General features: G+C 36.9%; 1 protein-coding gene across 3 annotated transcripts in view; it reads right to left on the bottom strand.

Annotated features, from left to right (window-relative positions):
• MICU1 (Mitochondrial calcium uptake 1) overlaps window positions 1–24836 on the bottom strand; it is a 127498-nt gene that overhangs the window by 84988 nt on the left and 17674 nt on the right. For all 3 annotated transcript variants that reach the window (XM_089106330.1, XM_089106329.1, XM_089106331.1), the window contains exon 2: window positions 3408–3682. In XM_089106330.1, coding sequence (XP_088962456.1) covers window positions 3408–3682 — 275 coding nt within the window. The remainder of the gene's footprint in view (window positions 1–3407; window positions 3683–24836) is intronic.

Below are 24836 nucleotides of genomic sequence, written 5' to 3'. Positions count from 1 at the left end.
TGAATGGGGGGGAGGGGTGTTTAACCCCCCAAAAATGCCCTCTCTTCCATGAAAAATACCCCCCCCCCCGTCTTTCGGAAATTAAACACCGCGGAAAATACCCCCTCCTTGGAAAATACTCACCCCCCCCCCTGTGGAAAATAAGGTTTCTAAATTTGAAACTTTTATTTGAGTTTTTTTATAGTTTAGTTAAAAAGTGCTAAGGATCGGGAAAAAGAGAAATTAAGACACCAGAAGTGTCTTAAAAACTTAGAAAAAAACACAAATCCATTTGTGTTGTAAAGGCTTCCATATGATTTTCTGCAATTTTTGGCAGTAGCAGGTGCCAAATTAGAAAAAAAAAAATTGAAGAAGAATTGTAAAATGAAGAATTGAAGAAAAATTGAAAAATTGTTTGCCAATTTAGGCAAACAATATCAAAATTAATCTAAAACATATGACACCAAAAAGTTTAGCCTAAGACGGCTTGGGTATCCTTTGAAAAGATAGTTGGCTTTGGGAACAAACACATTATAAATTGTTTAAGTTTTTACGGACAAAAGCGTTGTCAAATTCTACGAGTTTTTTTTTCTTATCTTGTAAGTGTAAAACTACCACAAATCACCATTAACAAATAAATGAAACCCAAAACTGACAGAAATTATAATAGATAGCCTAGTCAAACTCAAAACGAGCAAAAAGTAAAAGGAGTGACTGACAACACCCATGTCTTCTTCTGACCAGAAAGTAATTTGCACTTTACTTAAAAAGAACGGGTATTGTCAGTTTGATATACATATTGTGATATCTATTCCTTATAGTCTTAATACTTCTTTATTTTTGAAGTCAAAAAAGTGAAACATTTAAAATGTATTTTGTTTTCAGTAAAGTGCAAATTACTTTCTGGTCTTGAGGAGGTGTGGAGGTTGTCAGCCCTACTCATGCTGATTGTTGCTATTTTGAGTTTGAATAGGTTATTTATTGTAATTTCTATTCGTTTTGGGTTCAATTCATTTATTTACGGTGATTTGTGGTAGTTTTATGCTTGGAAAGTTATTTGAATTTATTTCTACTCATTTTTGGCTTAACGAGGCCATGGGCACCGGCAAGGGAGGGGGGCAGGGGAGTCATGGCCCCCACCTGGAAATTTGGGACTATATAGTAATTAAAAGGAAACCAAAGGAAAAAAAGCAGAATAGGGAAAAACCATGGAAAATATGTTTGTTTTCCCATTGTTGGCTGCCTGCCAATAGATTTTGACCCATAATAAGGAAAAATATAAGTTCTAATTTGTGACTGAGTGACCCCTAACAAGTTTTCCCTAATAATTTTTTCTATATGATTTGGTTGGAGCAAACAAAAAAAACAAACAAATTAAGTTTAGTCTTACCCATCAAAAGCTACGAGCCTGAGAAAGTTTGTCGGATTTTCGGAAAAAAGGGAAAAACCCCCTTGAAGTCATAAAATTTTAATGAAAATAAAGCCATCAGATTGAGCGGGCTCATTTGAACGGAAATTAAAAGTTCTAGTGTTCTAAAGTTCTAAGTGATCAAAAAAAATTGGAGGGCAACTTGGCCCCCTCCCAAGCTAATTTTTTCCCGAAGTCACCCAATCAAAATTTTGAGATAGCCATTTTGTTCAGCATAGTCAAAAATATAATAAATATGTCTTTGAGGATAACCTGAATCCCCCACAGTTCCCGGGGGAAGGGCTGCAAGTCATGAACTTTGCCCATTGTTTACATATAGTATTCGTTATTGGGAAGTATAGACACGTTTTCAGGAGGGATTAATATAGACATTTTAATAAATATGTCTTTGAGGATGACTTAATCCCCCACACTTCCTGGGGGAAGGGCTGCAAATTATGAACTTTGCCTTACATATAGTATTGATTATTGGGAAATATTCAGACGTTTTCAGGAGGGATTTTTTTATGGTGGGGGGAGGGGGTCGGAGGCGGGGATTCCCGATGGAGCTATGAAATAACCCAGTGAGTGTATTACATCCTGATTATAGCAATACTAGTGACCTAAATTATCTTGCATTTGAAATGGTCGCTTCCTAACAGATGTAAATATCCTAGTGTTGAGCCGACATGCTTGACCCAACGATTCGGCTTGTTTATACCCAGGTTGCATAAATTTCACTTTGGCAGAAACCGTAATGCTTACGGATCGGCACCGATGTTCGTTCAAAAAACACTTAAATGAAACTTTATATTTACTTTATACTAGGATGTTTTTTGTTTGTTTTTAGTTAACAAAATTTCCAGATACCTCGCTATTCTTCTGTAATTTTTTAGTGGCCATATACCTAGAAAGAATTATTTTCTGACTTCAACTACAAAAACAACTGACTAAAACTATAAAAAAAAAACTCAAATAAAAGTTTCAAATTTAGAAACCTTATTTTTCACAGGGGGGAAGGGTATTTTCCAAGGAGGGGGTATTTGCCGCGGGGGTTACTTTCGGAGGGAGGGGGTATTTTTCGTGGGGGAGGGCATTATTGGGGGGTTTAAACACCCCCCCCCATTCACTATATTCATTTATGTTACTTTACTGTGTCCATGGCCGTATATTTGGCTTTAAAATAAACTTATTTGTCTATATATCTAACATGCATAATAATTTTGCAAAACACATTTTGCATACAGACCCGTTCTGCTTAACCGTCCCTCCCCCCACTGTGGAAATCTATAGCGCAAATTTATTTCTAAAGTAACGAAGAAACTAACAAAAAAAAAACGGTGTGTGTTCGAATTTTACACAGCGTAAACTTGAGTGAGTGCCGCATAATACACAAGCATCAAAATTCCATCCCCCTAAGGAAATTAAAAAAATAAAACTCAAACAAAATTCTCAAATTTGGAAAGCTTTTTTTCCACCAGGGGTATTTTTTTTTTTTGGGGGGGGGGGGATTTTCCGCGGGGGTATTTTCCGGGGGGCTATTCGCCTGGGTGATAAACACCGGCCACTTAAAAGAACACCATAACATGTCTTACCAGACTCCACAAAAAAAAAAAAAAAAAAAAAAAAAAAAAAAAAAAAAAAAAAACAGCCAGGGTTATAAGATTACCCTGTAAAGGATGTATGGACTTCTCAAATTGCCTACAGGAGGAATGTGCTACTCACTACATGAGAAACAGCTCTAATTGGTGGTGAGTGGATTTTATGTACATCTATTTAAATATGGTAAATCCATTAAAAATTTAGGGGGGTGGACAAAATTAAGTTTTCAAGATATATAGAAGGGGAGCATGTAGTTTTTTTGAATTTTTCTAATGGCAATATCAAAAAGACATTTTTTAATAACAATACCCCCAAAAAGGTATGTTGCAAAATGTAGAGTGGGTGCCCCAATTGAAGGCCACTTTCAATGTAACTAGGCCCACAGAAATAATTTTCTGTTTTTTTAATAGATACTTACCCTTCATAATCAATCACCATAGGTGACATCCCCAAAAACAAGAAACTGACCCAGCAAATTCTCAACAGGGAAGGGCTATCTTTTTTCCGATGTCCAAAATTTTTGTAGCCTTTGCTGTTGAATCTTCTTGAGTGGACTGTAAGAGACTGGCTGGTATGACCTTGTCCAGACCTTTGACATGGAAATAACGCTGAAGAAAGGAATTGAGTGTTCTGAGAGTAGAGTAGACTTCTAAGATATCTTTTGTGGATGGAGGCCAGAATATGTAATCCCATCTATAATAATTAATAAATTATTAGTTCTTGTTACCTTGGTGGTTGGAGGTCCTTAGCATTAATGATGATGCGCCCTTAGTAAAGGGTAGCTACAACTTGAGCCTTGTATAAGCTGTAAAGACTGTCTTGTTATAATTAAAACAAAAACTGGGTAATGATAAATATAGGCATAACAAGGAAAAGGGTGGGAATCTTCTTCCCTTTCCCTTGTCTGAACCTTAAAAATCAGTACATTTTATTTGCTACATGTTTAGGGCCATGTGTTGAATATATGACCCTTGAGTTCCTAGAACTGAACATTTAACATCTTGCAGAAGTATGACATATTCACTGCAAACTGTTCTAAGAGTCTACTTAGAACATAATGTCCTTGGATAGTTTTTAATTTGCTAGAATATTAATAACAAATCAATTTTTGATATTTTAGCAATAACAAAAGTAATAAAATTTGGGCATCTTTGTGGGCAAGTGAAGCACATGTGAAGTCAGTAGCATTATAAACTTTGCAATGAATGCTAACTTTTCTTGCTCAAGTTTGCATCAAAAGTTATTTTGAGCTAGGCTAACCTTTTATAAGAGATAATGTATAAATTTTACCACAACAAATTTGATCCTTTTTCACTTAAAAGCAGTGGCCAATTTTAAGGATAATTAATTTTAATTTCTCAATTATTTATGCTCTAACGTTCTTTATAGTTAGGAGAAATCAATAACTTTAATTCACATTAAAACGAAAACTAGTTTAAAATTCTTCCTATCTCAATGTTTTTTTTGTAATTCAGAACTATCTGTTACATCAGAAACACTATACTACAATTGTTTTAGTAAACAGCGATGGACAACATTCTAGATGAGTTTGTCATAAGTGACTTGCAATTAAATTACGTGCAGTCAAGCTTGAAGAGAAATCCCTGATCTGAATTCTTGATTTTCTTTATTTGCAATCTCAATGTGTTCAGTATTTTGATGACTCTGGTAATCATATTCTTTCTTCCTCTACCCATGATTTGAGTGGAGTTCCTCAGGAAAGTGTTTTGGGTCCTACTCTATTTAATATCTTCATCAATGATGCTCTGTCCATTATCAGCAGTAAGTCAACTCTCTATGCAGACAACCTGAAGCTTCTTGGACCAGCCTTGTGCTGTGAATATCCTGCCCTGCTGTGCAAAAAATGGGGTAGCAAAGTAGCAATGCTACTTGGCAGTTTTCAAATCTGTTGACAGATTTAGTCTGAAAATACCATTTTTGCTTATAAAAACACTTTTTTCTCAAAGAAAAGCTGTCAAAACACAAGCTGTGTTGATAAAGTGTTGGCAGCTTTTGAAATTTCGTCAAATTCTGCTAACTTTGCAACTTTTTGGCAGCTTTGGAACTTTTTCCACACCTGATCATGCCCTTCTACAAAATAATCTTCAACTACTTGGTCAATGGACTGAGGCTTGGCTTCTTGAGATTGATGTTGCCAAGTGGCATATCATTCAGATTGGCTAACTTAATCCTTGTTGCTCTTATTTTTTCTTAGGCCATCCACTGTCCTCTGCAAATAATGAGCAAGATCTAGGTATCACTATTGACAATGAACTAAAATTCAGCACTCATGCTAAGAGGTCTGCTGCTGGTGCTACTTTAACTATCGGACTGATTAAGTCTACTCTTTCTACTCAATCCCCTAAAGTCATCAGGCTTCTATACAAGGGACTTACACGTCCTAAGATTGAAGTTGGAATGTCTCTTGCCTCCCCATATTTTAAAAAAGACGTAAAAGTTCTTGAAGGTGTGACACCAAAGTGATATCAAGCTTTCGTACCCAGCAGGACTATCAAAGCTGAATCTCCCTACACTTGTTTACAAGAGAAAAACAGGGGATGCCATTTTAGTCTATAAGTTAATGAGGGCTAATACTCTCCCAGCATTATTCCCTACTGCTGGTCCCAACTCAAGAACTAGAGGTCATCACCTGAAACATGTCAAGCAGTCTACCATATCTAGAGTCCGTACTCAATTCTTTTCCTCACAAATTATCAACAGTTGGAACAAACTATCTGATGAAACAGTTACTGCTTAATCTGTTAATGTTTTCAAATGAAGGCTGGATGCTGAGTGGTCCTCCAGAGAGTAGGGCCGTTTTTTAACTCGTCTTTATTCTAATAACTTACAGCTCACTGATGTTAGCAAAAAGTGCAAAGAACGCCATTTTTCTGCCATATAGAACAATGATGAGAGAACTCTGATAATATACTCATCATTGTTCTCAGACCACTGATCAGAGCAGAATGATGAAAGACGTTTACATAAAAATGAAAAAAGATGTAAGATCTTAGTTCAAAGATTTCACTTTTAAGTTTTTTCTGTCAAAAGGTTTAAGATCTTAGCACATTGATGAGTGAAAAAACAGCCCTAGTGTACACTCAATTGGGATGCTACTGATCATGCAGCAGCACCTGGTCACTAAAGAACTTTGAAACCAAATCAAGTCATCATTCTGGAGCTCTACAAGGAGAACTAGCACTAGTCACTTTAATGTATTTGTCTGGTATAATAATTTACTTATTACCCACTATAAAAAAGAAGTGGAGTACATCAAGAACAAAAACAAATACAAAAAAAAACAACAAAAAAACAAACTCGCACACTTAACAATTATCATAGGCAACGAGCGACCGCTGCCTAAGTAAAGAACAATGTGGACACAATGTGTTTTTTTTTTGTTTTTTTCTCCATACCAGGGTACTTCGTATCGATGAAGTTGTCGTAGAAACTTCAAAAAGGGTTGATTCGATTGCAAATTGGAGTGGCTAGTGCCCTTTTTAATAATCGAAAGTGATTGGAGGGCAACTAACTCCCCCCCCACACCCATCATTCCCTCAAACACATCCAATCAAAATTTTTAGATAGCCATTTTGTTCAGCGTAGTTGATTTTCAGATAGAAAATATGTTTGAAATCCTTAGATTACTCCTGGCTGCAATTTAAGGTAATAAAGGAGGATAGAACATAACCCTGCTGAATTCCTATTTTAATACAAAACCAGCTGTTAACCTCATTTCCTACCTTAACTGTAGCAGTGATATTCTTGTACATAGCACTAATCACTTTAATGTATTTGTCTGGTATAATAATTTACTTATTACCCACTATAAAAAAGAAGTGGAGTACATCAAGAACAAAAACAAATACAAAAAAACAACAAAAAAGCAAACTCGCACACTTAACAATTATCATAGTAAAGAACGATGTGGGCACACTGTGTTTTTTTTTTTTTCTCCATGCCCGGGCACTTCGTATCGAAGGAGTTGTCGTAGAAAGTTCGAAAAGGGCTCATTCGATTGAAAATTGGAGTGGCTAGTGCCCTTTTTAATAGTCGAAAGTGATTGGAGGGCAACTAGCCCCCCCCCCCAACACCCATCATTCCCTCAAACACATCCAATCAAAATATTGATATAGCCATTTTGTTCAGCGTAGTTGATTTCCAGGTAGAAAATATGTTTTTGAGGAGGACACTCCCCTAAAACCCTCGGGGAAAGAGTTTTAAGTTATGCCCTGGCATAACTTAAAACTTTTACTGGAAGGCGTTGTCGTAGAAACTTCAAGAAAGGCTCATTCGATTGAAATTTCAAAGGGCTAATGCCCTTTTTAATAGTCGAAAGTGATTGGAGGGTAACTAGCCCCCCCCCGCGCCCATCATTCCCCCAAACACATCCAATCAAAAGTTTGAGATAGCCATTTTGTTCTGCGTAGTTGATTTCCAGATAGAAAAAATATTTTTGAGGAGGACATTCCCCCAAAACCCTCGGGGCAAGGGTTTTAAGCTATGCCCTGGGGGCATATAAGGTTCTTATAGAAAGAATTGTCATAGAAACTTCAAAAAAGATTCATTTGATTTGAGATTCAAAGGGCGAGTGCTCTTTTTAATAGTTGAAAGTGATTGGACGGTAACAAACCCCCCTCTCACGCCAACCTTTTCCCAAAACACATCCATTCAAAATTTTGAGATAACCATTTTGTTCAACGTAGTTTAAAGTTCTGGAAATTAGGTCTTTGAGGATGACAACCCCTCACAGCCCTCAGGACAAGGATTGTAAGTTATGCCCTGGGGGCATAAGTAGTAACCATCTTTTGAATTTGCTGGCCCCTCCGTACCAAACAGGTTTTTCTGGTAGGTATTCTATTCTACAGGACATTACACCTTTCAAAGAGGAACGAGTATAACTTGATTGGTGATTGGGATTTGAATAAAAGGAATAGTTTTCGTTACAATTCATATTAGTAAGAGAATTGAATTCAAAGAGAATAGTTTTTATTTTCAAGGATATTAGTGGAGAAAAAAAAATGAGTGGTACATTTACACTATTGGAGATTAATGATGGAATGAACAGCAGCCGCAGCAACGATATACGACTATCCCAATGTAGCTATAGAAATAACCACTGGATGTAGACTATTTCTTGAATGGGACATTATGTATGCGAGATACGTGCTGTCATCAAGCAAATTTCAGCAGGAGGAGCAACTATGTTTTTCTGGAAAAATGAATATTCTCCATATAAATAAACTTTGGTCAGCATTAGATGTCCAATCGAAATATATTTATGAGAACAAAATGCATCAGTGAATATTATTATTATTGTAATTATGTTCAATAAAATTGTTTCTAAATCAACGGTATTTTTTTCTTTCTACAATACACAAGCGTATATTTTTTAGAGTACAAAAAAGAAATTCTGATTACTCTGAAGGTGGCTGTGAGAGAGTTAGGACTCTAAGAAATTGATAGATTCAAGAAAGACCGAACCATGAGAAATCTAGTTCTCATGGACAAACATTTAATTCTAGACTATGATTTTCTAGAGTTGTCTATTCAAAGGAAGATAGTTTCTTGAGGAATGCTTGTCGATATAATGAAAACAGATTCTCCGCCGTTAGACTATTGCTAGATGCTTCTATAACGTGATCCAAATTCATTTACACTATTTATTGATATATTGATCATAACACGGCCAAAGGATACTGTGGATTTGCTTTTAAACATTAGTTAGAGAAATTTTAGGACTTTTTTTCATAAGAAAGATAGCGCTCAACGAAGAATTACTCCTCTCTCTCTATCTCAGACAATTTTTGTTGTTGCTAGTTCAGTTTTATTGTGACAGTAAAAGTATTAACACAAGACGAAATGTTCCATACATGTCTACTAGGTATGTACTCATTTGGCAGTTGGTCATCATGTGAGAATCGCACAATGATTGAAGAGTGTGGTGAAAAGTGTAGATTAAAAAACCCCTGTAAATTGCATAGAGGATAGGCTGTACAAATTAAAGGTTGTAATTCCTGTCTTGAAGAGGCGTGTTACTTTCATCATAGAGATTACCTATGCTCCAATTGTCATTATGAGAAATGTAAGCAGTCGGAGAGTACATACCCCAGTATGATTGGAAAGAATCCTATCCTTGATTTTAGTTTATTGCTACGAGATTGGTATCGTCGTGGTTTTAGATTGTTCTGGGATGAGGAACCGCGTCAATGATTCAACTATTTGAACAACAAGAGAATATGATTTCTAAGTAATTGTTGTGAAGAAACTGGATATTTTGATTACAAGCCCACTGACTTTTATTTAGCTGTGACGGAATATCATTCGGCACTTGAGGACACTGTTTATGAAATTGCTTCAAATATGCAAATTGAAACACGGGAGTTCTATAGAATGAATGCGAAAAGTATCATTGACTATACAAACAGATATGGCAAGAGTGAAGTCAAACTCTACTGTAGAAAAGGTGACCCTGACATTGCAGTACATCAGGATCAGTACACTGTGATTTCAGATAATCTAGCTGTACTAGTTGCTGTTGACAAATACCTAGTAGTGGATGAAATCTAAATAGTAGAAAAGTCGATTTTATCATGTATATAAAATTTTTTTTATTAATAAACAATTTCACATACATCTTTAGAACATTTTATTCTTAGGGCACTAAAATCAATATTAAATACACTTGGAAGTATATTCTCCACTAGAAAGTCATTCAATTGAGATAAGTCAACGTAGATATTGAGAAACTGCTTGTAGGTGTAACCACGGCATCTGAACATGAAAAGAGTAATGCAGGAAAACCATATGCCTTAGTCGTTACATTCTTTGCAGTTCTTTGATTTTGATTAATGATTCCCCCCCTGCTTTCAATCAATTTGCTGATTTATGGAACGTAGAATTTATAAGATAGGCCAAGATGGTATAAAAATTCAATATTCTTTGTTCTTTGAACGATGCATAGCCACTGACCGATCGTCAAAGTCAATGGACTGCTATTCACAATAATGAGGGTATTGTTAACACTTGGAATTTTTTCAATGAAGTCCGAGGGTATGCAATAGGACTTGTACTGGGACATGTATGGATCCATACTAAATGCGTTGATTATTTGGTTTGTGTTCATGGTGCTAGGTCTAGTAGAACACTGCCGTCGGGCGTGATTTCCCAATAGGTTCCAAATTGACTCAATGATATTAGGGTGATACTCTCACTCAGGGCATTGGCAAATGTAAACTCTAAACGTGCAGTCCCTGTTCGTACTATGGTCATATCCTGTGTGCCTGACAGGTCCAAAACAATAATCCCATGATTTTTTTAAAACATTGAGTCAGTTATTCCATTTTCAAAAAGGCTAGTTGAGTCATGATCTAGGGATTGCATTGTCAACTAGTACAGAGCTACATAAGATTTTTGGTCAAATGCTAGAGAGTAAAGTCGGATACCATTCACTTTACACACGAAACTAGATAGTCCGAAAAAATTAAAATCGTGGGGGGATTCAGTCAAGGATCCAACGGCACTGCCACTCTTCACAAAAGCCAAAGCCAGTTTTGATTGGATTTCTCCATTGACAAATGATGAATCACTATAGCTACGAGAACCGGCGGCAATGTGACGTTGAGTGGTGATTGTATGGGGGACAAGAAGTTTAATGTTGGTGCTATTGGCTCTTAGCTTTTCCACTGCCAATGCAACAGAGCTCATAACTTGCTTTTTTGGGACATGGAGAATTGCCGATGTGATAATGACATTTGCATCGGGTGCTGCAGAAAGTGTTTTTCTTAAAATTAAATTTGATGGGGCCATCTGTAACTTTATGTCAATCTTGACATTGGGGGGTAGCCATTGGGATATATTGAATATCTCATGATTTAATTATCCAACTAGATGATACTCCTGGGTCACTGCAGTAGTCAACTCACCGTCAGTATCAACACCTGTTCAATATTCATAGCCCAGCGATTGTCCTCTCATCTTCTTTTACGCCTTTGGCGTCATCATCATAAATTGTATGTAGCTTGCATAGTTTGATAAATTATTGCTAGGGCTCACCAATGTTCCATTAATAAATACATTAATTTGTTTGAATAGATTGTGTAGAATACAGTTTTCATAGGAGAGACCATCGCTGGCATTTGGAGTTGTATTATCTGACTTTTTTTTCACCGCGACATTTAAATCAATAAATGTTGACGACAAATCAATGAAGTAGTCTTTATTGGAAAATATTTGAAAGTGTTTATTTTCCGAGAGGGGTTATTGGGGATGAAGCTATTCGTAGTAGTCATGCTTGACACTGACATCAACATTTTCAGCATCGAATAGATTCAATGAGGAACTGATTGATGGATATGATTCCTTGTGGGGGAGATAAGTCATCTTAAGAGAAGAAATCCTTCTTTGATCTAACAATCTTTTTCTTTTTCTTCTTCTGCTTATTGGCCTTCGTTGTTTTATTCCTCAAAAACCTTGTTGATGTCCTTTGCTTCCTGCCTGGGTAGAGACTGATGAGTGAATGACGCGAACGCATCCTTTTCAATCCCTCCCCATTTTGTCAGGATTTTAATTGTTCACCAACGGTTCTTGCTGAAGATCTAATATTTTCCTTAACACTCTCCTTGAAATTCTTGCCCGACCCCCAGTCCTGTAGTGTGGAGGCAGCGAAATTCGATGCAGCAGGTACAAGATATTTTCTGGCAAGGGGTAGTGCAGAACAAAATAGCCTAGCAAACCAGCTACCAAGACCATAGCCAGACATTGGAGTACGCCCCTTGTAGTAGTCTTATCCATTGCCTATTTGACGTGGACTCAAAGCACCAACATAACAATCAATATCGGGACAAACAAATGGAATTCTTCTATTGTTCATTTTTTAGGTGATTGTACCGTCGTCGTTGACAATGGGTCGGAAATGACATGTAATCACTGCTAAGCCTTTTGTTATTGCTAGAGGATCACCCAATTCACTTATTTGTTTTAACTGACAGAGTTCCAAATATTAAGTGTTTACAGGAACATACTTATGATGCTTTATATTATAGTGATGAACATGTTCATGAGTTGTTTTTCATTCAAGAACACGTAGGAGGGAGACATTTGAATTACCGACTCTCGACGTTTCCACAAAGGATGCATAGAGAAATATGCAAGAGTCCGAGGCAAAACCAGGTGGATAATCAGCAAAAATAACTTGATCCATCCCGTAAATGGTGCCAGTATTTTTCCCATGGATCATATTCTGTTTAAAGCCAAGAACATCTCTCAAGTTGTCATTGAGAATAATTGTTTCAGTGTCAACAGGTGAGCTAATGTAAATCCTATCATGTTCCAATGAATAATTAAAATGGAATGTACCATACCGACGATATGACATTTTTCTATTGATTGTACGACACAAATCCCCCATGTTATCATATTCAATATATTTCAATCTGGAATGTGGATAGTCACTAGATGTAAGTGCTTCAACCCATTCATAGTTGGCATAGCCCACCCCGTGCATAGTCATATTGAATGGTATAACTTTTGTTTCATACTCACGATCCTTTGTCAGGATGTCATAGGTATTTTTGAGAATACAGTCGACAAGAGCCACTTCATATGCACCGTCAAATTTGATGGTGGGTGAGAGTTTTGTCCAAAAATTACTTGTCGTATTCAAGTCATTGTAGAGAGGATCGGAAACGTTGGACATGAAAGTTACATAGAAATCATTTGGCATTGTCAATATCTTCAACAGCGATCCAAGAATCAAAATCAGAGTTGTATCCTAGCCACCGAACAAGTAACTGTTTCTTACCCCTGCGAGTACGTGTCTTTAATATCTTTTCAATTTGATAGATTTCACTAGCATTTTTAACTTTTTGTAATTCATAGTCATAAAAGCCGCCGAGAATCTCTTCATCTTTGGTATCACGCAGGCGATAAGTTATGGGTTTAGTGTTTAGGATTTTTACCACTTTAAAAAGTTCAGTGGACCACAAGTAATTCCCCTTTTCAAAAACATTAGTTGTTGTATTAATTCGAACAGTATCACCAACATTGAATTTATTTTTCTTCTGCTTGAAATTTGATTCATTGGAATATTGTTTAAGAAAGGTGTCAATTGTATCATGATCCAAATGATGAACTTCCGTTGGTGTAGAGTTGGACAATGATCTATGAGATCGTTGATTATAAATCAACATGATTTTATCAAGATCATGAATAAAAGTCGATGTATTTTCCAATGTACAATATCTTGAAATTAAAAGTAAAATAGTTCTGATTAATGGTTCGGCCAATGCGCCCTCTATATGACTACGATTATGGTAAAGTAGCTTGTTATACTTCTCTAGTACTTTTGTAAACTGGGAATAAACAAAGTCACTACAGCGATCTGATTGAATTTTTTATACAAATCCTGCTCGAGAATACTTTTAATGGCCTGAGCAACTTCAACACCTCTCTTTGATCGCAATGTAATTGCATATTCATAGCGACTAAAACACTGATTACAAGTAGAATGTACTTGTACGGTGTATTGTAACGTCTTTGAAGCTCATCTAGAGTCAGAAGATCTGCTTGAATTATATGCAATGGGTAAAAGGCTTTAGTTTTTCGATATTGATTGGCACGAAGTCTATGATTTCTATGCAGAGTGTAACTTGGTTCATTTTGTAGATAGTCTTGTACACTTTTAGTGCGAACACCCGTGACTTTGGAAAGAGTTGTGGGGGAACTTAAACTCCCCGCTTCGCCAATATTTTCATAAACACCTTTCAGAACTTCAGCCATTTTGAACGTAAACACGTTGTGTAATGACCGCTACCCTTTTGTATACTGGCTGCTGCTGGTGGTCACGTTGACTTGATACGTCTTCGCTTTTGTCTAGTTATCAGTTGTGTGCCAGTATTTTCCAAAATTCATTTAAAATCTTCTTCTTCTTCATGTTTATCTTTTAATGTGGATGATGATGCACGTTCATTTAATTTTTTTAGAATTTGTCTATTGCCAATAAGACTTTTGGGGAAGTTTAATGTATTTAGAAAGTTGTATAGATGAGTGTCAAATTATAATATTCCTTTACGATTTGTAAAAATGTCATACATTAAATCAATTGGATTATAGCTCTTGCCCTGAATTATAATTCTATCACCATCGCTCTCAACTTGAATTTGACCACTTTCCAAGAGATAGTTTAAGAGTCGTGTAAATTTTTCAAGATGATAGGGGCAATATATTTACAAATATAAATACAATTGAATCCAATTTCTCCTTCTTTAATTGTGTTCCAGCAGCAGCAGACTCTTGAGGAGATGATTCTTTTTTGGGAGCAGCAGCAGCAGCAGTGGGCTTCGATCGATAGTGTTTGTCCACTCGGCGAAGTGTATCTTGAAGTAAAATCAGTTTTTTATCATCCTCAATAGTTTCATTTTCGAGGAATTTACTCAGATTGTCCTCAAAGTGTTCGACGGGTGAGAGAGCGAGTTCTATTGGAGTCAATTTATAGGGTTTTGCCAATCTCACTAGAGAAAACTGTTTACAAGTCCTGCAATTATTGGCATTGAAAGTGTAAAAAAGCTACCGCCTGCCTGAAGAAGTCGTTTCCTTTTAAAATTCTTTCCTTTCTTTTTAGAGGCCAATGTACGTACAATGGAACGATGTTGCTTTGCCTGTTGCTTAACTACTTCTGGTAGTTGAACATTACCCTCGGTCAAATTTAAACATAGTTCAGATATTAGATTAATGAAATCATTGTCAATACCATGTTTGAGTATTGCTTTTCTAAGCTGAGGTTTTGAAATGCTTAGAATTGAGAACCAATGCCTATTTTCATGTAGTTTCTTCAGTGTCATGATAGCAACTTATAAGTCTTTTTAGAGTCCACAGGGAGATATACTGTAGTTCCATTGTTAAAAATATCTGTGACTACACGCAAATCCTCGGATGTATTTTGATTAAGGTCCAATAGTATATAATTATGGGGTTTATTAGGTGTCTGATTGTATGCTGAGAGCAGAAATTTAGGGGCACCTGGATAGATTGGTTTATTGAGGGTTATTAACGAACTAGAATCACGAACAACTCTGTAGATGATATAGCAGGTACAGTTCAATGCAAGTGTTCGCATACATTTGCTCTGATGAAAGAGATTGTTTAGAACCAGAGTAACGGAAATCTGTTCATGATGAGAGCGAACAGTGAACAATTACAGCATTTCCTGGGACCATTGTTCAATAGATTCAGCCAGATCGTCAATGATCAGCCAAGAGTTTGGTTCAATAATGTTGAAAACATCAAGTCCCTGTATAAACTGTATCTGCACCGATCCCATGGCAGTATCAATTGCTTTTATTTTATCGTATGACTCCTGCCAAGTACTATAGCAATAGTGGATTTTTTTCGGCTTTTCCGAAAATACTTGATGAATGTAATCAGTGATTTTACTAAAAATCGCTGGTTTGCCCACCATGGAAGGCCCACATTGAAACGATATAAATGGCGTTTTAAATCTATGCAAGTTTACGTCAGCAGATCCCTGGGAAAGATAGATGTAGATATTAATTTACTAATGACTATATAATTTCACTACTACTACTACTACTCTGTTCTTCAAGAAGACAAAGACGAGTAAAGAATCATATTTTTTTCTGCTATTATATGCACACAAAAAAGTAACAATACATTGAAAAAAAATACACTTTTTTAAATTTATTCATAATAAAAAATACAACATTGACATGGGGATACAGAGAAAAAACACTTTTTTTTGTTTATTTACAGAAAAAAATACAACATTAAATTAGAGATAGAACACTTGAAAAAAAAATCTGCTCTAAGTCCAAAAAAAGATAACTTTGGTGACGGTGCGCCCCCGCGCTGGTGGCGGCCACCCCCCCCCCCGGGCCACGAGCCCCCCCCCCCCCCCCCCCGCCGCGCCCTCCCCCCCCCCCTAAGGTTTTTAGGAAATAATTTACAGGACTTTATTTAAACCGAGCCTTTCCCTGTGGGCAATACATTCGGCCCGGTCTGAAGTTAAATAGTGTCCAAGGGGGAGGGTAGTCACACCATCTTGACAAACATAGACCTTGTCGGAAATGGTACTCATGGCAATTTTTTTCTCCATTTACAGTAAAGTTCCTGTAGTTGTGGGAACGAATTGCCAACAATTTGGCTCGTGGAATTGTAATTTCAACAATACAATTCCTATAAATGTCCATGTTGAAATTCTTGTCCACATAGCGCGTGGGTACTCCTTTGCAACGTTTCTTGATTTCCTCGTCGTGTGTCTGTATAAAGTACACCTTCGGACCTACAAACATACCACGGGAAATCAAGTCGCTTACTGGTTCTGATTTTAAAAATAAAATCTAATTTGGCGTCCGAAGTTTTGATAGCTCAGGGTAAAGAACACCACACCCATTGGTGCAGTCCATCCGTGAACTGACAATTTCACCGTGTGCCAAATCATCAATTAGATTTGGTGTTTTTACTTTTAACAGTAGAGAATCCGTGTCACCGAAGCAGACCTCCAATTGCCCCTTTTCAGGCAACTCTACACTAGCCGCATTGTAGTAAAATTCCAACTTGAGCTTCTTTGAGATTTCCAAGATAGCACTGCCTGCAACAATATTTTTATTCAAAATAATGCGTCTTTTTTTCCTCTTCAAGAGTACCATGTCTTGGCCAATGATTGTAAAGGAAGTATAATTGGGATCGGCAATAATTCGAGTACATTGTTCTGGATCGGTCACAACGTCACAATAATTCCTATTGCGGACACTCTTCCACATTTTGCCGAAAGCCGAATTCAAAATGAGTTTATAAATTTTTTTTTCAGCCTTCGTCTGTGCTGCAAAGCGTTTGCTGACAAAAGTGTCAACAAATGTTTTCAAATATGGTTTTGACTAAACTCGAGTGCTCGGTGAACCTTTGTGACGTTGAAACCATTGTTACACATCCATTTTAAAGCTACATGATGTACAACTATGTTTTTTTTTCGGCAGAAGGTCGGCAATAAGTTTTTGTTTTGAAGGTGCCCAATGCAATCCGTCCACCTCGACTAAACGCCTATTGCGAGGACTCAAAGAGTCCTTAGTCACAGGTCTATTGATGCACGGAAAAACAAAATCCTTTACTGAATCATGAAGCTCGACTGGTATGTCTCCATCAATTTCAAAAAACCATTCAACCGGCCAACTTTCCTCAACACTTTCAATGTTGGGGAAATGGGGAGCTTGATGGTCATTGAGCCATTTATAGTCGCCACAGGGTAGTGCATAATGGGACATGGCCGAGGGGTAGAGAGAATTCATATCGAGGAAAACTGCATTTGATTTTGTCCCCGTCTTCTCTCCTGCTGGATCAGTTTCCAAGATACGGTCCCCGTGAAAAACAAAACCCCCCTCATTGACCTCTCGATGAACAGATGCTGATCAATGTCGGTGATTAGCCCAATTTTTTCCCCACTAATTTTCAGGATAAGGTCCATCACTAGATGAGGCGAAGAAAAATAATAACCCAAATCAAGATTAAATTCCTCATAGATTTTATCCGTATTTTTACTCATAATGTCTAACAAAGTTAACACGTGACTCGACAAATACAGCTTGCAGTAGTCAAAGCCATTTTTACACCCTCCCTCTGCCCAAACTTTTTTAGCAAAACTGTATTCCTCGAGGGTGCACCTACGATCGTGAAGACTGTCATAAAATGATTCAATTGGAGGAATAGATTCCTCGGCGAATCTCAACATGGAAAAATAATAGTCATAAGGATAGATGCCCTTGACCGTTAACAAATCATATAAATCATTTGGAAATTGTTGCTTGAGAAGGGGGAAAGCATTGCTGCCGTCATCGTTTTTCTGCACTTGAATCAATTCACTCAATGATTTTGGGAAAAAACACCATGAATCTAAACCGCGAATTTTATTCGTCTGCTCAATACTAGCGTTAAAAAATTTCCATATAAATTCCATAACACACACCTTTTCCGACGAGTTAGGTATAATCTTGTAGGTAAAGTCGTATCACCAATACATTCTCTATTGCTCTATTTCTTTGAAGATACATCAAGGCTGGTAGCATATACTTCAGATCATAGTTAGAGTTATGTATAAAAACAAGTAGAAAAAGTTGTTGTTTAATTTTCAAATTACATGATTTGTGAGCCCACCCTCGAAAGTTACTTTTTCCCGTTGAATTGGGGTCAATAAGGTGATCATGGTCCTGAACTGCGTCTTTTGGGGCAAGGGTACCCCTAGATACCCAGCAGATTCTTCCCTTTTTCAGCGCTCGTTGTTCTTTGTCCAAAAATGTCATTGGATAATTGGTATGCCATAATCGTGAAATTGCCTTGTTTGTTGTTTTTATTAAGGAAACCAATAGCTTTTCCATACTGCCCTCCTCGTCCATGGTAAAAAAAACTCTTCCAATTGCATTACATTGTTGCAGTCGCGACGGGCGTGTGCGTAGGAACACGCAACTAGTTTGTGTTCCTTGACTATATTTGGCCTTGATGGGTTCGATACCTCAACCAGTCTTGTTTCACAATCTAAAGACACTTTATCAGCTCGTAGAAGGGAATTTTGGAAATTTTTAAATTGTAAAGTGTCTTTGCCTTCTGCCGGCATTTCAATTCTTTGATTCCCATGAATTTTGCATTGCCCCATGTGGTCTGAGAATGTTTGCTCTGATCTAAATGAGGAAAGGCACATGGGGCAATAGAAACGTTCCCCTTTCTGAACGCCTTGAGATAGGAGTCGACTTATTGCAGTAACGGGAAAAAAATGACCATAGGAATTTACATCTTTGGGAGGCTCGTAAATAATCCATACCCAATTTTTAACATTTTCCACCATCGGTGTCCTCACTGAATACAAAACTTCTTTTTTATTCGGTTTTTCCCCCATATACAAATTCAGTGTCATACTGGAGAAAAACCACCCCCACCCCAAGATTTTCATTTTCTTTATAGAATATGCTTATTTCTTTCAGTGACACCGGATACTTTCCTTCTAAACAATCAAAATTTACTTTAGGGAAATTTTTTCCACCGTTGCGTGCAAGTCTGTCGAGATTTTTCATTGATGACTCATTTTTTAATGTCTTATGGGCTGCTGCTAAAAACGCGTACTTAAAACATTGTAGTCCCGTTTCAAAATCGAAACCATGAACCCCTCCTGTAGCCGACAAATCTGGGTGGCATTTTATTCTTTTACTCCACCCTCCCTTTAAAATAAAGTTTTTTTTAAATCTACTGAGATTCAGATCCATGCGTTCAATGTATAAAATTGTGGACCCACTACCCCTTTCATGAAACGTGCCGAAATTCGAAATTAGTTTATTCACCCTGTTAAAAAAGTTTAGTTCAAATTCGTTTAGACATGGATAAAATGTCTGGTTGCCTGTTGAAAAATGAAAATAAAAATGTCCCCGGAAGTCCCCTTTTTTAAATAAACTTTTTGATTTACCGATACTTTAAGTCTCCCCCGAAAACCCCGTAACTGGATTCTAATCTCAAAAAGTGCTTGAACTCTGTCGATATAGATATGGATGCCTTTCATATGATAAGTTAGAATAATTCTCACATTTTCATTGGAGGGGGAAAAATTTATCCTGTATTGCAATTGACCCAGAGCAGACTCTAGCGTATAAAATTCAGGCATTTCAGCGGACACTGCACTATTTTTATGTTCTGACCCTGTTTTTTCGGGACTCAATTCACTAATAGTAAAGTTCTCATTAAAAATGTCCCCGGAAGAATTAGGCCCAACAATTTGCATAAGACTGTTCATTTCTTCAACTGTAAATTGAAAATCCAGGGGGATATCAAATAACGTACCTTCACTAACATCCGGCGAGAGGGGGCAATTACCCATTATGCTTTGAAGTCCTGGACCCGGGAAGGCATAAGTTTTAACAGCTTCCCCCTTAAAATAGAAAATGAATGGATTAAGTTTTTTTTTTCTTTTTTTTTTTGACGAAAGTTTTATTACAATTATAAAACACTTTTCTTTTTTTTATCGAACATTTTTTTAACTAAAAAGTTACCCCCCTCCCCCTCCCCCTCCCCCTGGGAGAGCCCTTGGGAACCGGGAGCTTCCTTCGAGGTAGGAGGATCGATGCCCTTTCGAGTTGGGATATCGGACTTCATAACACTGTTCAAATAGAACAGCCTCAAATTCTTGGTCGAAAGCATCTTTCAACGAAAATAATTGCTTGAAAATGAGTGCCCAAATAATGTTTCTTGACATCATTGTGAAGACATAATTGGACTTTCTTAGTGTCTTAATATACCTTGTCGCAAATACACATCCTGCTACATGAAACCCTACTTAAAATTCAAATAATACCTATCAAAGCGGATTAAAAAATCCAGGTATACTGATGGGATAATTTGATAAGAGCCCGGATGTGTGCGAAAGCTTAGCGCAATAATACCAGTTTAAAGAGTGCTTGCCAACTGTGAAATAGCGAAGAGTCTGTTTTCAAATAGTTAGTTTTTGTTTAAAAGGAATATTGGAATTATTGCATTAGAATGCGTCTTGGTTAGAAGTTACAAGGTAAGGTTTTTTTTTATAGAAATGCGTGATAAGCTATTTCAGCATTATAAGCATTCCTTTATATACCGCTAATTTGGTTAATGAAAGAAAATGAAATAGTTTAGAAACAAAATTTTAAGTTTTACTCATCAAAAGTTATGCGCCTGAGAAAATTTTGTTTTATTTTTTGAAAAAATAAGGAAAAAATATATACACTTACAAATTCTGGCTGCACATCAGAAGTCTCTGGCACGGCTTGAAGAGGACTTGCCCCTTTATCTTGATCTGATGAGGCTGAGGCATAATATAAACATGCCCAGTCTCTTTTCATCGTTCCTCCAACATGCATGGAGCTAATATTGGCGTTAGAGGACCCTAATATTTAGAGGTTTATGTGCATTCTAAGGTCCAAGTCTTGTGTAATTCTACTAGCACATTTGATGATAGATGGCCTTGTGGTTTGCATTAATGCAGCTTTGCCCCATCTCGCTTTCTTTTCCAGAGGGGCATTATAGCACATATCTTCTTCCTTTAAAAAAAAGACAAAAATTTAGCATGAAAAAAAAATGCATTTTGGGTTTGGAAAATAAATCAGTTTATGTTAGACATCTAAATTAGTGTAAAAAACATCTTGATTTCAAAATCAGGGGTTTTGATAGTGGGATTGAGGGCCTTTTATAAACTGCTTTTCCAACCATCTGCTTTTTCAGTCATATTTAATGCAAATTTGAAGGTCTAGGGGGGAAGCTACCCCCCCCTTCCCTACGCCCATGGATATTGCCCCCTCCTCAATACCTCACTCTTTACGCAAAAGCTGTTTTAGAACTTTTAAAAAATGTTATTATTATAAATAAACAGCCCTTGTGTTCCAGATGTCATTTTTAAATAATTAGAACAAAAAGTCAAACTTTAGCGTAAAGAGCGAGGTATTCAGGAGGAGGTAACTCCCCTCAAATACATAATAATTTGTGTTCCTTTTAAGTTTTAATGTTGCTCCTTACTTTCAGTTAAAAAATTTTTTTTTATTTATTCTATATTTAGGATAACGGTAAGGCTTCTAAATGAAAGCATTTGCTCTCGAAGCAATGTAATAGAATTAATCCCTTTGACATTTACGTATTACTTTGACTAAAGCGCAAGTCAAACTTCTAACACATCATCTCTCAGTCTTTGGGTCACGACTTCCAGGGGAAGGAGGGGGGCCATAGTCCTACAGGCTAGGGGTCGAATTTAGTCAGAAATTATTAAACTCTTTGGTATAACAGCCTTTTTTCTCTTTAAACTATAAGATTTCAATCAAATTTAAACATAAATAGAAATTTAAGAAGTGGAAAAGTTAATTAACAAGGCTCAGTCAATCCCCTATGAGATAATAAGCCCCGTCAAATAAAAAGGATAGCTAAGCTAACAATGTTGTTCATTAAATAGGGCTATAAGGTAACAAATTTTATTTTCGAGGAATTGGGGGGGGTGAGGGTTTGAAGGAAATAAATTTCAGGAAGAGATTCTTAAATGCAGACGGCCTGGAAGGATTTTCAAAAAACATCCCTAAAAAAAAACCACTGATCTTGATAAAAATAGCACTTTAATAAAAAGGAAGCTTTTGTAACAATTAATACATTAAAATAATCAACAATTTATTCTAATCCCAAATTACTGATCGAAAGCTAAGCACTTTTTCAAAAACATCCCTAAAAAGGACCATTGATCTTGATGAAAATCGCACCGTATATTTCAGCCTATAACGGAGCTATATAGAGATTTCAGCTCCTAAACAATAGACTTCTAAGCGCATAAGTACTCTTAGTTCAAGTGTCTGTATTAAGTAGTCAAAATGATTAATCATTAGCAAAGTGGTTTTTTCTGCCATTCTATTTTAATTTTTCATATACAATGAACCAAAATCAAAGTGAACATGTCTCTCTTTTTTTGAATATTTACTAAAATTGAAATACAGGGAATCATTTAATATTTAATGATGAAGGAAGTTTTTAAAAGAAGTAACCACACAGTGTAAGGAAAGAATTTCTCCCTTTACTTAATGACAAGACAATTTCTTTTTATTATAATAATGAGAAAATTTTACTCACCAGAAATTCCTTAGAATTATACATTTCTATTTAAATGTTCACAAAAAATGTCAGTAGTGTTAAGTTGAATAAACTATCCAAAACTGTTGAAGAACCTAATTTGAAACCTGAATATATACAAAAAAAAATTGCATAACAGTGAAACAAGACATGCTGGTTTTGGTTTATCACTAAAAATGACATGTATATACCTTGAACTAGAAATTGCGTAAATCTCTTGGCAAAGATGTAATGACCTTTAGAATAGAATACCTACCAGAAAAACCTGTTTGGTACGGAGGCGCCCGCAAATTCAAAAGATGGTTACTACTGGCATATAAAGTTTTTATAGAAAGCGTTGTTGTAGAAACTTCAAAAAGGGCTTATTCAATTAGAAATTGAAATGGCTTGTGCCCTGTTTAATAGTCGAAAGTAATTGGAAGGCAACTAACCCCCCTTCCACGCCCATCATTCCCCCAAACACATCCAATCAAAATTTTGAGATAGCCAGTTTGTTCAGCGTAGTTGATTTCCAGATAGAAAATATATTTTTGAGGAGGACACTCCCCCCAAAACCCTCAGGGCAAGGGTTGTAAGTTATGCCCTGGGGACATATACGGTTTTTATAGAAGGCGTTGTCATAGAAACTTCGCAAAGGGCTCATTCGATTGGAAATTGAAAAGGCTAGTGCCCTTTTTAATAGTTGAAAGTGATTAGACGGCAACTAGCCCCCCCTCTCACGCCCACCTTTTCCCTAAACACATCCAATCAAAATTTTGAGATAACCATTTTGTTCAACGTAGTTGTAGATTTCAGATGGAAATTAGGTCTTTGAGGATGACAACTCCCTCACAGCCCTCAGGACAAGGGTTGTAAGTTATGCCCTGGGGGCATATAAAGTTTTTACTAGAAAGCGTTGTTGTAGAAACTTCAAAAAGGGCTCATTCGATTGGAAATTGAAATGGCTTGTGCCCTGTTTAATAGTCGAAAGTAATTGGAAGGCACACTAACACCCCTTCAACGCCTACCATTTCCCCAGACTCATCCAATCAAAACTTTGAGATAGCCATTTTGTTCCACGTAGTTTAAAGTTCAGGAAAATATACCTTTGAGCAGGACACTCCCTTCACAGTGTTCAGGGCAAGGGCTATGAGTTATGCCCTGGGGGCATACAAGGTTTTTATTGCAAGGTTCGTCGTAGAAACTTGAAAAAGAGCTCATTCGATTGGAAATTCAAAGGATTAGTGCCCTTTTAAATAGTCGAAAGTGATTTGAGGGCAACTAACCCCCGTCTCACGCCCACATTTCCCCTAAGAACATCCAATCAAAATTTTTAGATAGCCATTTTATTCAACACAGTTGAAAGTTTTAGAAATTAGGTCTTTAAGGATGACAACCCATCCCCCCCACAACCCTCAAGGCAAGGATTTTAAGTTATGCCCTGGTAGCATGTAAGGTGTTTATTGAAATTCATGTTGTAAAAACATTAGACAGGGCTCATTAAATCGAAACTTGAAAGTGCTAGTCCCCTTTAAATAGTCGAAAGTGATTGAAGGGCAGCTAACCCCCCTCTCACGCCCACCATTTCCCCAAAAACATCCAATCAAAATTTTGATATATCCATTTTGTTCAACGTATTCAAAAGTTCTGGAAATTAGGTCTTTTAGGATGATAACCCCTTCAGAGCTTTCACTGCAAGGGTTGTAAGTTATGCCCTGGGGGCATATAAGGTTTATATAGAAAGTTGTTGTAGAAATTTCAAAAGGGACTCATTTGATTGGAAATTGAAATTGCCCTTTTTAATAGACGAAAGTGAGTGGAGAGTAATTAACCCTCCCTCTTACGCCCTCCATTTCTCCATACACATTCAATCATTTCACCAAACACATCCATTTCTCCAAACACATTCAGTTGAAAGTTCTGAAAATTATGTATTTAAGGATGACAAACCCCTCAGAATCCCCAGGGCGAAGGTTGTAAGTTATGACCAGGGGGCATATAAGGTTTTTAATGATGGAGACTCTATTATAAAAACTTCAAAAGGGGCTCATTCAATTGAAAATTGAGAGGGCTAGTGCCCTTTTTAATAGTTGAAAGTGATTGGACGGTAACTAACCCCTCTCTCACGCCCACCATTCCCCCAAACACATCAAATCAAAATTTTCAGATAGCCATATTGTTTAACGTAGTAGAAAGTTCTGGAAATTAGGCCTGTGAGGATGACAACCCCCCCCAGCCCTCAGGGCGA

This window comes from Artemia sp. Qi Xiang Cuo, chromosome 20 (assembly GCF_049724085.1).
Source record: "Artemia sp. Qi Xiang Cuo chromosome 20, ASM4972408v1, whole genome shotgun sequence".
NCBI lineage: Eukaryota > Metazoa > Arthropoda > Branchiopoda > Anostraca > Artemiidae > Artemia > Artemia sp. Qi Xiang Cuo.
This window is presented reverse-complemented; position numbering and strand designations above follow the sequence as displayed.